Below are 14,492 nucleotides of genomic sequence, written 5' to 3'. Positions count from 1 at the left end.
TTATTTGCTATAAAATTAAAACGTAAATGCTACGAAGTGTTTTCAAGATGAGAATTTTAGTTTGGTTTTTGTGTTGTTTATTAAATTTTAGTATTAGTGTTAAATTAAGATCTTCAAGAAAAGGTAAAATATTTTTAATATTTTTAAACGTTTTTTACTAAAAAAGATTAAATAGTTTGGGCTGGTAAATAAAAATGACACATTTTTTAAATAGTAATATAACTGTTTAGAGCTTTAAAATTTTTTTTTACTACTGAAAATGAAGTTTAATAATATATATTTAAAATTTACATATCTTGTCATAATTTTATGTTGCAAATGTCAAAATAAATTAACAATACAAAGGTTTGTTTAATTATTGATAACGCAATCTTTGTAAATCTTTTGTGTAAGATTTTAATTTACACATTCTTACAATAAAGCAATAAAGCAAAAGTTTTTTTTATTTGTAAATCAAAAAGCCGTGTAAAATTTTATGGGCCGTGACACAACTAAACCTAGTACTTAAAATTTTTTAGTTTAATCATTTTAACAAAATTAAATATTTTTGTGTCACGTTTTTGTGAAACACAAAATTAAAAAAAATTTAGGACACAACCCATATAAGGACAAACATGGAAATAAAATAACTCGACAAATTGAAGCAACATTAAAATCACATTCATACGAACTGAGCATAAAACCTGAAAACGAAGGTAATGTGTTAGAATAAAAACAGCTCTGTGTTAAACATTTATATAATCAAACTGTTTTTATTTTCAGGTAAACCAGTTAAAGTTGGATTGTTTATTATTATTGAAAGTATCACAGATATATCAGAAAAAAACATGGTAAGTACTTAGCAATATTTTTAATGTTTTTTAATGTTAACTGACTAAAGTTAAGTCAGGTTTTATTGTTTTAAAATAAATCGTTTAAAATATAATTAAAATTGTGAGATATTGATAAAGAAATAAATGTGCATATGGGCCATGTAATTACCGATATATATATATATATATATCTGTTTTAAATTTAATTAATCGAAAGTGTATAGAAGAAATGTTCTGGCAATATTTAACAGAATTTGTTAATGCTTATCACATAGAACTGTACACATGTGTTTCAATGCAGCTATAAAGTCTACGCTAACGTAAATTATTAGCACGTGCCTTTAATTTATATAATTTGTGTCTTAATAACGTAATACCTTACGTAGGATCTGACTTTTACATTAAGTATGCACGAGACTTGGAGAGACAGTCGCTTGGTGCTAAACGGGAATAAGAAAGATAGTGTTGTGGTACCAAGTCGAATTATTGAAAAGCTATGGGTCCCAGGTAAAACTAATTTACTTAAACTTAATTTTAATATAACAGTCTTTAGACGAATATTTTTATTATAACGACGAATAATAATTTAGTTTTAAAATCCGTTTTTATAAATTTTAACGATTTAGATTTGTTTATTGTCGGATCAAAAAACTCATTTGTTCACAAGACTTCTGTAAATAACGTAATAATGCGATTATTTAACGACGGGACCATAGACTACAAAGTCAAGTAATTTATATAGAATTTTATTTAAATAAAAAAAAAATTTAAAAACTATAAGTTAGTAACTGATGTAAATAATTAAAAAAATGGGGAACAAATGCATATCAGTGTTAGCTTATGTTGTTTATTATTATAATACAATTTGCATTGGTTTTCTATAAAAAAGTGTTAAATAAAGTTTGTTAAAGATATTTAAAATGTTTAAAAAAAGGGTATGACCCGATATGATTTTTTTAATTTGCCTGAAAAACTAACTATTTTTATTTTTTCAATAATGTCCAATCGTATTTTTAGAATAACAACGACAGTTGCTTGTCAAATGAACCTTTACAATTTCCCTCTGGACATTGAAGAGTGTTCACTCAACTTCCAAAGTCGTAAGTTTAAAATATTTTAATAAACAGTCTTCGATAATTTAAAATGAGTTTGGGGAATATAAAAACCGATAATCTAATATTGACTGGTCGTCATTATTATTAGTTTGCAGTATAAGTATAAAAGCATACTAAAGTGTTAGCGAAAAAAAAAAATTATTTCAACATTTATTTAAAAATTATTTAAAAGTATATATGATAAATAATTAACACAATAATTTAAATATAAAATAACTTTATTAGGCAAGAATACTAATCATTTGTGACCAAATGCCCAAAATATTTTTTATATAACTGAACAAAGAACCTAAAATTAAATTTTGAATACCCCAAAGTCAATCACGTTAAAAAAATAATTAATTAAACAACAACACTTATTTAACTCTTATGTGTTGTTTAACTATATGAAATATAGTTGGATACACAACAGAAGAGGTTGTTCTAGAATGGAAATCAGGTATTAACGAGGTCAACCTGTTTATGGACAAAAAGTTGGTGAAAAATATGCCCAAGTTTCAACTTGTGCATCATACTTTCCATTCTGTTAACATGTCGTTAAGGAACTTTTATAACGGTTTTGGTAAATCTTTAAACTTTTAGTTAAAAGAAATTTTGATATATAACGCATTATACGATCATAAGCTTTTTTTTTATAATGTAGTAATAAAAATATAAAATTGCTTATTTTAATAATCCAAAACCTAATGTTATCATAAAGATACAAAATCTCAGTTAAAAGTAAGTTTTGAGCTGAAGAGATATTTGTTGTCAGTGTTCTTCCAATCTTATTTTCCAGCCATGATTATGGTGGCACTTGCCGGATTGGGAATGTGGATTGATCCGAAGTCTGTTCCTGCTAGAATTGCTCTTGGTAGACTTATTCAATTGCTTTTTATATGGACTTAAAATACATATTATTAAAATTTCTAAGGTTGAACAATAGTTTTATTGTCAAAAAGTTTTATCAAGTAAAAGTGCACTCTTATTGCAATATTAAGCATAGCCCAACTTTATGATTTCGTTCTCTTGTGTGTAGGTGTTACATCTGTTCTTACAATATCCACAATAATAACTGGTTTGAAGTCGTCATTGCCAAAGGTATTTAGATAACAAATTAAAAACATGTTTTAGAATTTAGATTTTTTTATGATGTAGTCCAATTAAACAAAAATACAATTTTATTGTTATATATAAATTTTAGGTTTCGTATCTGACAGCCATGGATATTTATCTTTGGGTTTGTTTTTTGTTCGTGTTTTCAACTGTCCTTGAATTTTGTGTTCTTAACTTTTTTTTAACCAAACGAGCAAAAAAGTTTACAGAAAAGAGAACAGAGTTAGAAAACTACAGGACAAAGGTAAACTTATCTGCCTCCATTAATATAATTCGCATTTCATATACCAACCAGTAAACAAATGACAGACTGAGAAAAACACAAAAAATTGTACTTAGTTAAGCTTTAAATTTTATTGAGGAAATAGTTGTTTTTGTAAAGTTAATATAAAATAACAAGTCTAAGAAGACTGTTATATATTAAACACACGACTTTTTACCAAAAAATAAACATATATAACCTTTTTGCTTTAGAAATTAGCTTCTCAAACTGCAATACAAAACAAATGGGCGGCAACTTCGCAGACTCAAACCCCAGTGTAAGACATCATTTTTAAATTAATATTTGTGCGTTGTAATTATCTATAAATAAAAAAATAATAACACCACAACAAAACTTAAAAATATAGTCTAAATTTTGGTTTTTGTAGTCATAGAAATTATAACAGTTTCTCCTCCAACTCGATTAAAACTCCATCAAAAAGACAATCTGATACAAGAAACTTAATGATTTTGGATGAAAAAAATATGTTGGACGCAATCAGGAATTTAAGGAAATCTCCAAAGTCCATGCTTTTGACAAAGGAGGTATATTTACTTAGATTTATATTTTTTTACGCTAGGGAAAAACTCACAAGCTTAAGAATACATAGATAAATCCTGTCATAAATAAAAACTTTACAGTTTACAATCAGCCAACTTTGTTTATAATTAAAAACAACTTAACTTTATTATTTTAAATTAATTATTTCATGTACTTAGAATAATAACAATAATTTAAATAGTGAACAATTTTGGAAGCCGAATATAGCCTAATATACGCTTTAATGCATAAACTCAATTGTTTATTTTAAAAAAATAGATGATATACTTAAATTATTGATTTGTTCATAAATAAATAACATATTTTAAAACTAAAAAAAGTATGATTTAATTAGGTTAATAACTTTTTTTTTTATAAATATATGTTTATCCACAGAGTCGAAAAAACTCCTGCACCCAATTTTGCTTTCTAAAAGATATTACATCACTGGATTTTTATTTTCGGGTCGGGTATTTTATAACCTTCATCGCTTTTAACCTCGTTTACTGGGTGTACTACGTCACAGTGACTAAGCATGATGCCAACAACGACTCCTGAGAAGTTTCTTTTTACTACTATTATGACGTCACATGGGATATTTTTAATACTAAGTCAGTTATTACCATCAGCAGCAATAAGGTCAAATTGCGTTTCCTTAAAACAAAACTTTGTTGTGACATAATTTAGCTGAGCGTTATGACCTCCTCTTTTAATGACGTCATATTGAGGTGTGATCGCCTAAAAGCCTGTATCGACGTTGTAAGTTGTGCTCTCTCGTGTTTAAACTTAGGATTTCTTTACAGTGAATAGAGGGAAACCAACCGCGGCAACCGTCAGATATTTTTTCGCCAAAATACCAACCGTCAGGTGTGGAGGTCAAAATAACATAAACATCTAATACCTAAGTAATTTAATGTTTCAATAAAATAAAAATACATTTAACTAGCATGAACAACCCTACTAATGTTTATTTACATTTTTTTCTAAAATTGTTGTTTTAAATCTATGTTGCAATATTTTTGTCCTGTTACTAATAAATATAAACAACAAATATGAGATTTACCTTTAAAGAAACTATATCTTCTTCAGTTGACCTCAACGACTTGATAATTTCAACCTAAAATTTTATTTAATCTTATTAAATAATCCACAAATTTAAAGCGTTACATAAAACAAGGAAGTATCCCAGAAATAATAAAAATTAAAACCATCCAGCCAAAAAAAAATTTAATTGTTTTAAATAACTAGATTTTAAATAAAAACAATCAATTTACCTGCATATTAGCTTTACTTATTTGTTGTGCGTGTTTATGGATTGGTTTAAACGCTGTCATCCATCTTGCTTTGGTGTTTGAAGCATCTGCCTCCAACTTTAATTCAACTTTGTTCCCTTCCTAATGACAACATAAAACGTAAAAATATAAGTTAACCCAGAATTTGTTTAAAGTTTTAAAACGCACTAACCTGGTTTTTATCCATGACCAAAATAAAAGCTGTGAGGTCATCTGTGACGTCACGACAATGTAATCGATGTTTGTAGCAATAATCAAATACGCTGTATTCTTCATCGCTTAAATATTTATGTAATTTAAATATTATAATCTTATATAAAACAAAAGACCTTTTTCAATAATATGATGATTAAGCGAGCGTTTTTTACATTCTTTGTTTTATAAAAGTAACTAATTAAAAAATTTAAGAAATAAAAATACCAAAAAAGTTATTAAAAATATATTTTATTTCAACTTTTTTACCTTTTTCGTTTTGCGAGTAACAAAACATCGTTAAAAAGAAACATGTATACGTCCTGCCTCGTGATTCGCTTAAACCCAAATACGTGATCTTCGTTCCAGCGAATTATAGGTCCACGTTTTACCAAATAACGACTTGGCGAAACAAGAGCGAATGACTAAAAGTCAAAATTCAAGCACGATGTTTTGTTAAACACACATAAAACATACAAACAAACAAAAAAATATATAGGATATTTGTTGCATCTAACATTATATTGAAAATAAGTTGAAAAAAATTTCTTTATTTGAAAAAATAATTACCCTTGATGATTTAAACTCAAGTTGGCTCTGCAATTCTATCATCAGCTCAGTTCGCTCTAACGATTTCGCACCATCGTTACAAAGCTGTAAAATAATTTATTTATTTGTTTTTAGGGTAAATTTTTAGTTTAATGTTAAATAGCAAATTTTTATATATTTTGTGTTTTTCCTTGATATAAAAAGTACCCTAAGCGCAATATACCAATATACCACCGCGTTGTTAATTGTGTCGCAGTCGGTTAAAATTTATTAAAATAATTTTAAGATATTCGAAGACCTTAACCAGCTTCGTAGTTTCCCGTAAAGCTTTAGAAGCAGTTTCATATTGTGGCATGGTGACGTCACATCTCTGTCTTATAGTCTAAAAATAAGAGGGCAAAATTAAACCCACACTAATAAATTATTCTTATTTAAAGGAATGAACTAAGTTAATTGAGAACTGATATTCCGGGTAGGCGAAAATTAATTTAAAGGTTTTTATTTACTTTGTTAAACAAACCTTTGCTGGCTAAGTAAACTGTAAATAAGGAAAAAAAATAAAAACAAACTTTAAACTGTGAAATTAAACACTAAACTTCAGCTGTAAATATTTGTATAAAGTACTAGCTGATATTTAATTTCAAACAAATATTTAACTATTTTGAAACTGAACCCAATTACCTTTCTGTTTCAAAACTCTTAAAACAAGGTAATGCAAAAATAGTTAAGTGCAATATAGGCACTGAAACAACTTTTTTTTGAAGACAGTAAAGTACATGTAATCCAAAAATTTTACAAAAAATTTAATAATAATCTACAAAAAAGGTTAAAAATTTACATCGACAAGTAGCGGAAGTCTTGTTATTCTTTGCATCGGAAGAAGAAAGAATGAGTGTAGGGGAAGTCCCTTCGTTTCCTTCTGTGTTTCGAGAGATCGTAACAACTGAACAAATATTGGATTTTTCCTAAAAAATAAAGTATATACCTGTAAACTTAATTTTACGTACTACAGGGAACAACAAAACAAATTTAAATATTAAAAGCTAAAGATAAAAGCCTACACTTTTGCCAAATAAAAACTATAATAGATTTTACCTACATTGCACGTAATAAAGCACGTTGCTGAAAACTTTCGTTGGCACAATAAGTGACGTAACAATTAAAGGCACCAGACGTCACAAATTCAAGAACAATGTCGCATACGTCATCAATAGTTATAGAGGATGCTTTTTTTCGCTTTACTAAGGCTGAATTAAACCTAAAATAATATTAAATAAATAATTATAACATATTTTTGCATAAAAATATTTAAAAGTTGTCCACCTTAAATGTTAAGTATAAATGCAGATACCTAATCGGCTACCTGGCGCATTATTTGATAAGGTATTGCCTACCCACAACAAAATGTCTTGAGTTCGACTTCCAGTGCTGCAAATGTGAAGCGTTCTTCATAAACGCGGTATGTTTTAAAAGCTAACCAGTTTAAAATTAGGCAATGTCACTAAGACAATGATACCACAAACTTAAGACATAAAATATAAAATTTATTTGGTTTAAATCTTACTTTATACTAGCAGTTCTCACTTCTTCTATATTACTAAACACGTGATGTAGATCAGTTTTCGTCAAGCAAGAACGAAGTTCTGATGACGACATAAAGGTATTTACGAGAACGTTTAGACTACGTAAATATGAACTTTCTGACGTAATCAATTCGAACATAGACTGAAACGAAAGTTGTTAAAATTATATTATAAAGTTCATTGTTATTACTTGTATATTATTTTTAAAAAAATATTGAAAATTTTAAATCTTAATAAATACTGTTAACATTTATAATTACTTTTGTTTAAATTTACTGTGATTTTTACCTCCTGTCGTTTTCTTTCTGTACTTGTCATATTTTCCAGAATTCCGCTTTTGATTACTTTCGGTTGGAGCCTCCAACTTGTCCGACCTCTTGATATACTTGTTGATGAAACTAAATTATAATTTGTAAAATTTTGTTAAAATGTTATGGCTATACGTGTTAAGTGGAGTTTTACTATATAACCTATTTTACAACACACGTAATATCTTAAAATTTTAACTATTGTTGTTCAGAAAATTAATAACAAATCAACCTTTTTAAATTTAAAAAAATTCTTATGACATCCTATCGTCAATTTACAAAACAATATTTTGTAAAATTTAGACCAATATTTATTAAACTAAAACAAACATTAAAACTCAATTTTAAATATATAAAAATCACAGTATATACTAAAGCGGAAATAAATTAGTCATTTATGATTAAAATAGTTTACGGTACCATACCGCTTTAACTAACTATTTAAAATAATTATGGCGTTTACTTGCGTCACAGTCGAAATCTTCTTCATCGTCGTTAAGCACTCCTCTCTCTTTGACATCCTGATACAAGATCTCACTTGATAGTGAAGTGTCCTTTGGTATAAAAAAATGTTAGTACGAAGTTAGATTATAAAAAAAATTATTTACATCTAATTAATTACCGCGCTATATATATTTCACGATGGTATGGACATTAAGCTATGACAATTAAGTAAGACATTTTAAATAAAAAAATCAGTGTCTGCAAATGCAATTTTCCAAAATCCAAAAATTTGAAGTTTGAAGTTACCTCATTTTTTTCGGGTAGTGGTGACAATGATTTTTGGATGTTAATTTTAGGGGGAGTACGGATAGCTCGGTAGTAGGAATTGGTTCGGATTTGACGAAAGTTTTTCTTTTCCTCAAAGGCCCTACAAAGAAAAGTGCTTAGTATTGCAAATCACAAAAAAGTATTATCATTTTTTTCTTAAATTTAAACAAAAGTGTTATTAGCTATGTAAAATGTTTAAAATAATGAGGATTGTTTTCATATTGCAGCTTGCAGTGCAGTATTAATTATAAGAAAATGATATCAAAAAAGTGATCTAAATCATGCCTTTAAGCTACATTAACAGTGTCAGGATTACGAAGAAAATTAACTGTTTAACCTCAACAACAAATATAACATCTTTAAAACAAAAAAACAAATTTGATTACCTAGGGCATATAAATTCTTTTCTATTTTAACTAGTTTTTCAACGCCAAATTAACATCAATTAAAAATTACTTGAAAACGAGTTAAGGTTATTTTAGCTGAGCAATTTAAATTATATTTTTGTTAAAAATAATATTTAAATGTGTTCATTAGTAACTGATAAAAATACCTATCAAATGACAAATAATCTTGCACTTTAAACATATTCAATAGGTAAATATACGATCAGTATTATATAACTTTGTCAAATCATATTGCAAAAACAAATCACTTATAGATGTATAACGACATTTACTAAACTTAGATATTGAATCTCAAGTATGTAACCTTACCCTACCCTACTTAAAAATACACCTGTTTTAAATTCAAATAACTCTTACGTTTCTTCAACTGAATTTCTGTTGAAAACACTTTCGTTGTCTTTTTCTTCGTCATAATCAAGTTCGTCAATTACGTCACCCATATCGTTATTGTTACGTCATAAAAACTAATGATTACCTTGGATGAAAGTTTAAAATAACAACTGTGTTATCTTAACATGACAATAATCTATCACTTTAATCCTACTTTGTAGGCTTAGTTAAAATTTAACTTTACGTTTTTTATGCCTTATAAAATCTAAGCAGATTTTACGCGCTACGCATCGCGGCCCACGCGCAAACACAAGAGATTGTTGTGACGTCATATAAGTGTGTAGTAAACCAAACAGGGGTGTGATTGCAATAGAAATTTTATGATGTTGCAATCAGGCAATTAATAAATAATAACGCAAAAAGAAAAATTTAATTATATTCAATTTTTTCTTGAAAAAAAAAGTTGAAAACTAAATAAAAATTTTGTGTGATATAGATATGTTATTGTTCTTTATCTGAAACACTTGTTACAATTTACAACCTGTAATAAGGAATTGTTTTATTTTAATCTTAGGTTTTAACGTCTTCAAACTGATCTTGCCCCGCGGCCATTCGGCGATTCGCTTCGTAAAAAATCATCTACAACTCATAACAAACTTTACTAACACATCAGAACAATGAGTAGAATAAGGAAAGACTCGAAAAACAGGCTAGTTATTGGTGTAGATAAGCGTAGAATACATAAAAATCAAACCGCGTTTTTACTAGTGGTTGCATTTGGTTCTGTCTTACTGTTTATGACGTCACGAATGATAAAGAATGAACGACGGGGAGTAAAGTATTCGGTTAAACTACCGCGGGAATTAAATGTTTTTAAATATAATTCTAACGAAAGAAAATATATAAAAGATATACAACCAAGTTTTAAAACAACCGAAAATGTTGGTTTGGTGAGTAAGACTATTTTCAATTTAAACCAAATAGCACCACTAGGCTTAAATACCAAAAACTAGCAAAATAAAATAACACTGCCTCAGTAAATGCCTAAGCTTATATCTACAATATTAGATGTAAACCACACATTACCACTTCACATCTTGAAGCAGATAATTTAAACTAACGAATACATATTCTAAAACTAAGAGTGTTTTACTTTCACTACTGAAACTATTATATGTTCGTGACAGAAAAAATTGGCAAATATTGACTTAGTGAAACTAAACAATCACAGGACCCTGCTTTCAAACAAAGAAAATCCAACATTACAATGTGAGGTACAATATTGACTGTACGTGTATTTGAACCTATATCTATATATGGTTATTGTGGCTAAAGTCCAAATCTATATTAAATGGAGAAAATTTACTAAAGCTGTATAAAAAGAATAACAGAGGGTTAACTGAATAAATATTAAGCAGCGGAATTTATTACAAATTCTTGCCAAACAAATTGTACCAAGTATTCAAAATTCCTTTTTTTACATTAACATCCTTAATTTGTTTTTTTAGGAGCCGTTAGATTTAGTGATTTTAATTTTCTCAAAAACCTCAATGACAGAGTTACGAAACACGATTAGAAAAACGTGGTGTAAAAAAAAAATATTTAACAATGACCAAAAGATGACGTGTTTATTTTTGATTGGTCAAGCCGAACCAGGGGTTTGTTGAATGCACAATTAGTTTTAATTTTAATAAACGAAATTAGCTGTTAAACGATACCTTAATAACACGTTTGTTAATCTAAATACAGCATGAACTATACCTATTTAAACTGGACATTAACCGTAATTATTAGGTTCGATAAATTCAGTCATCCAATTATTTTCATTTTATCCAAAATTTTTGCTAGAATTTAGGTCAAATTTTTCTTTTACCATTTTAGCAACATTTCGAAAAATTGGACGACGAAATTACAGAACATGGCGACGTCATCATGACGCCATACACTTATTCAAGGAGAAATTCAAGCTTAATATTATTTGAGGGTCTTAAATGGCTGATGAATAATTGTATGGACGTAAAGTAAATACATTTTTTTCCAATTTTGTAAAACAAAAACTAAAACCAAATATTTTATAGTTTAACTTACTTGTAAATATGTTTTGGTTATTTTCAAAAATTTGAAATGTTAGAATTTTTGATATTTATTAATTTAAAGATATGTTTTACGGACTGAAGATGACGTCATTATCAATATTGAGCATCTAATGAATCACATTTTACCAGGAATTCCAAAAAAAAACTTTGTGGTAAGATTGCTTACAATTTTAAGTAATTTTAATCCGTTTATAAACTAGCGGCTAGGATTAAAACACGATTCTATAACTGTATATAAACTTACATATAAAACTTTGTTTTCTTAATTTGCAAAACAATATCGTAATATTTTTAAAAAAGAAGAAAAAATGGGTAAAAAATATTAAATAAACAATTTTAAAAGTAAATTAAATACCTAAAAGTTAAACAAAAAATCAGAACTTTGTTATTGTATGTGTGGCACATTAATTAGGCAAATTTAATATATAAACATTATAATGTAGGAGTTTTTTTTAATGTACATAAAATCTCAAAAATACAAGTTTATTAAATTTTTTATATATAATCTAACATACATTTTAAGTCATTTTAAACAAATTGTTAAAAAGTAAATTATATCTGAAAACAAAAGTAAAAACAGTAGCTTGATTTATGATATGTCAGACGTCCAACAAAGTTTATTATTTTACGATTTACCCCGAAACCAATTATTTTTGACGATTTGTTTGTTGATTTAACGCTGCTCTCTATCGCCATCTAGGGAGGAAAATGTGAATCGAAGTCGGCGAACCGAAACCCGGAAAGTAGTTTTTATATTTCGTTTGACGATTACGAAAACGACAAACTTCCGGTCACGTGTTTGAATCTCGGCTACGTCATGTCAGGTGGTTTACCAATTTTATGATTTCTTTGTTTTTTAGCTTTAGAACATTTTTTGGGAATAAATCTAGGGTTAAAACTATTTTAGTTTAAAATGAATAATTCCAAATCAGAAGTTTTTCATTTCAAGTTTAAGATCTATTTTAATTTAAAATGTTTTACATTTTTGTTTAGTTATTATTTTGTTTTAAAAACTTTACGGAGTTTTTTAAAAACTATTAAATCTCTTTTTGTTAAAACTTTAATTTAATTGTTGTTTATTGCAATAGGTGACGTGGCATCGCTACTGCACAAAACTTCAAAAACTCGCACCATTATTCCACTTGATGACGTATTTACTGGAATATTACTGCACGAAAATAATGTCACGCCACAGAGTCTTGATCAGTTTTTACTGACAAAATCCGTACAAAACTTTGACATAAACCATTGCAATTATGCCGTGGTACACTTGCATTTAAACACCGAAGAAAAACACCGTGAAATTTGGCCCAAAATGAGGTCGATATGCAATAAGTCGTAATCCCCATGACAACGTTATTATTTATTTTTGTATTCATATCGCAATAAATTATTCATGTTTGATCATATATGATGACTATTATGTGGTTATATTGTAAAGTGTTATAGTGTTAATAACCAGCAGTAGAAATGTCGGTTTTTTCCTCAACTTTATCGCTTAGTTCAAACGCTCAAACTAATCAGGTAATTTAAAGCCAAATATTTTTTTAATGTTAGATAGTAGCAGAACATGTTAAACAGTTTATGTTTTATGTTTGCTTTGTTAAATATTTACTTTGAAAATATGAAAAAAATATAATAGGTGACGCTTAAAAAATATCTAACATAAAAACAGTTTTGATTAAACTCCAAAGTTTACGGAATTAATAGCGCAAAAATAAATTATATTTTTTATTAATGACTTTTAAAAATGTATGAATTAAAAACCTTAGAGTTAGCTAAGTTTTATCAATTCAATAAAATTATTGGCATAATGAAAAAACAAATTGTTAGAGTATTGTATGTTATAATAATTTGGGCTTATTAACTAAAACAGGTAATATAAATGACGTTACCCATTTTGATTTTTTTAGCTGGATGAAAAAGCTAAATTATTGTCCCTAGTTCGTGCTTGGAGATCAAAATATGACCAAGTTCACACGGCCTCATTACGGCATCGTGACGTCATAGATTCACTAAAAAAAGATGTCGACAGATTGAACGAAGAAAAAGAAAGGTAACAAGATTAAAATTTACCGCGACGTTAAATATTTATTTAATAAGTTAAATTTACTTTTGTAAGGTTAAAAGTTGGTGACATTTAGTCAAAAGGTAATAAATATTTTAACAATCTAAATGATTATTTATCTTATTTGACCAAAAATTAGGTTGGACCCTAATTAGGACAGTAGCAAATTATTACAACTTCATAGCAAAAAAAGAGTTAATTATCATTAAAACATAAGTATAGTTAAAACTGTTTTTCAATTTATAATTTATTTAAAGTGTGAGTTCTCATCTTCAATTAACCATCGACAAGGAGCGGGCTGAAAATAAATCTAAGCTGACCGAAATAAAAGCAAAACTTACCACAATTGAAAATGAGAAAGAATTAGAAACAAAAACGTTGAAAGAAAAAATCAAAAAGTTACAAAATGATGTTAAACCAATTATTAATGTGTTTAAGGTAAATTTTAATTTAAATAAATAATATTAAAATAAAATTACAAAGAACAACAATAATTTTAAAAAACTTTTAAAAAAATTTTAAATGCTAAATCAGTAACTTTTTTATTAAAAATATAACGTTATTATGTTACGTAATACTTAGGAACGCGACATCAAGTGGCAAGAAAAGATGGAAAAAACAGAAGAAGTTGTCAAAGATTTAAAAGAAAAATTAAAAGAAAAAGATGAACTTCTAGAAAATTCGACAACGAAAAACCAAAAACAAAAAAATGAAATCACGACCGAAAATGAAAACCTCAAAAAAAAGTGAAAAAATTAAAATATTAAAGTTAAATTAGATTTAAATTTAAAACAAACCTACATTAAATTTGGTACAATATTTTTTTTATTCTTTATATCGTGTTTTAATAACATTTTTGTTATAACCTTTTGAAATATTTTCACCTCGGGCCTAATAAATTATTTATCAAATGTAATATTAAAATTTTAATTTCGCAGGAGTTATAAAAGTTCATAAATTTTACAGTTAAACATGAATGGCGGTTTTTACAAAACTAATTAAAAAACAATAAAAAAAAGTGATAAAAAAAATTATTTTATGATTTTTATATTTAGATACCAGGAAAATATGG

At 27.3% G+C, this 14,492-nt stretch overlaps 3 protein-coding genes across 3 annotated transcripts; 2 read left to right on the top strand and 1 right to left on the bottom strand.

Moving 5' to 3' along the window:
- The first annotated feature begins 47 nt into the window (after nucleotides 1-47).
- LOC145750789 (gamma-aminobutyric acid receptor subunit rho-2-like) lies at nucleotides 48-4,382 on the top strand. Its single transcript, XM_082566866.1, has 11 exons — nucleotides 48-123; nucleotides 591-695; nucleotides 763-830; nucleotides 1,199-1,319; nucleotides 1,439-1,541; nucleotides 1,830-1,912; nucleotides 2,325-2,489; nucleotides 2,628-2,780; nucleotides 2,946-3,007; nucleotides 3,111-3,270; nucleotides 4,246-4,382. Exons 1-11 carry the CDS (start codon nucleotides 48-50, stop codon nucleotides 4,380-4,382), a joined length of 1,233 nt encoding a protein of 410 aa, XP_082422992.1.
- Nucleotides 3,948-9,489, bottom strand: LOC145749671 (rho guanine nucleotide exchange factor 26-like). Its single transcript, XM_082565500.1, has 14 exons — nucleotides 9,284-9,489; nucleotides 8,499-8,619; nucleotides 8,212-8,302; nucleotides 7,729-7,838; nucleotides 7,422-7,582; nucleotides 6,957-7,115; nucleotides 6,696-6,822; nucleotides 6,156-6,239; nucleotides 5,879-5,962; nucleotides 5,579-5,733; nucleotides 5,289-5,394; nucleotides 5,099-5,218; nucleotides 4,888-4,941; nucleotides 3,948-4,725 (listed from the first exon to the last, which is right to left on the bottom strand). Exons 1-14 carry the CDS (start codon nucleotides 9,364-9,366, stop codon nucleotides 4,543-4,545), a joined length of 1,638 nt encoding a protein of 545 aa, XP_082421626.1. The 5' UTR covers nucleotides 9,367-9,489; the 3' UTR covers nucleotides 3,948-4,542.
- A 444-nt stretch (nucleotides 9,490-9,933) lies between these two features.
- Nucleotides 9,934-12,732, top strand: LOC145751076 (beta-1,3-galactosyltransferase 5-like). Its single transcript, XM_082567156.1, has 7 exons — nucleotides 9,934-10,206; nucleotides 10,444-10,530; nucleotides 10,765-10,914; nucleotides 11,138-11,277; nucleotides 11,414-11,504; nucleotides 12,053-12,176; nucleotides 12,441-12,732. Exons 1-7 carry the CDS (start codon nucleotides 9,934-9,936, stop codon nucleotides 12,692-12,694), a joined length of 1,119 nt encoding a protein of 372 aa, XP_082423282.1. The 3' UTR covers nucleotides 12,695-12,732.
- The last annotated feature ends 1,760 nt before the right edge of the window (nucleotides 12,733-14,492 follow it).

This window comes from Corella eumyota, chromosome 4 (assembly GCF_963082875.1).
Source record: "Corella eumyota chromosome 4, kaCorEumy4.1, whole genome shotgun sequence".
Lineage (NCBI taxonomy): Eukaryota > Metazoa > Chordata > Ascidiacea > Phlebobranchia > Corellidae > Corella > Corella eumyota.
This window is presented reverse-complemented; position numbering and strand designations above follow the sequence as displayed.

What these genes read in the sequence shown, in the direction of transcription:
- LOC145750789 (XM_082566866.1), top strand. Translation starts at nt 48, where the DNA reads ATGAGAATTTTAGTTTGGTTTTTGTGTTGTTTATTAAATTTTAGTATT. An exon ending in ATATATCAGAAAAAAACATG is followed by an intron (nt 831 to 1,198) that starts GTAAGTACTTAG and finishes TACCTTACGTAG; the next exon opens with GATCTGACTTTTACATTAAG. An exon ending in TGAAAAGCTATGGGTCCCAG is followed by an intron (nt 1,320 to 1,438) that starts GTAAAACTAATT and finishes TTAACGATTTAG; the next exon opens with ATTTGTTTATTGTCGGATCA.
- LOC145749671 (XM_082565500.1), bottom strand. Translation starts at nt 9,366, where the DNA reads ATGGGTGACGTAATTGACGAACTTGATTATGACGAAGAAAAAGACAAC. An exon ending in TTACTCGCAAAACGAAAAAG is followed by an intron (nt 5,395 to 5,578) that starts GTAAAAAAGTTG and finishes TAAATATTTAAG; the next exon opens with CGATGAAGAATACAGCGTAT. An exon ending in AAGATATAGTTTCTTTAAAG is followed by an intron (nt 4,726 to 4,887) that starts GTAAATCTCATA and finishes TAAATTACTTAG; the next exon opens with GTATTAGATGTTTATGTTAT.
- LOC145751076 (XM_082567156.1), top strand. Translation starts at nt 9,934, where the DNA reads ATGAGTAGAATAAGGAAAGACTCGAAAAACAGGCTAGTTATTGGTGTA. An exon ending in TTGGTCAAGCCGAACCAGGG is followed by an intron (nt 10,915 to 11,137) that starts GTTTGTTGAATG and finishes TTACCATTTTAG; the next exon opens with CAACATTTCGAAAAATTGGA. An exon ending in AATAATTGTATGGACGTAAA is followed by an intron (nt 11,278 to 11,413) that starts GTAAATACATTT and finishes ATTAATTTAAAG; the next exon opens with ATATGTTTTACGGACTGAAG.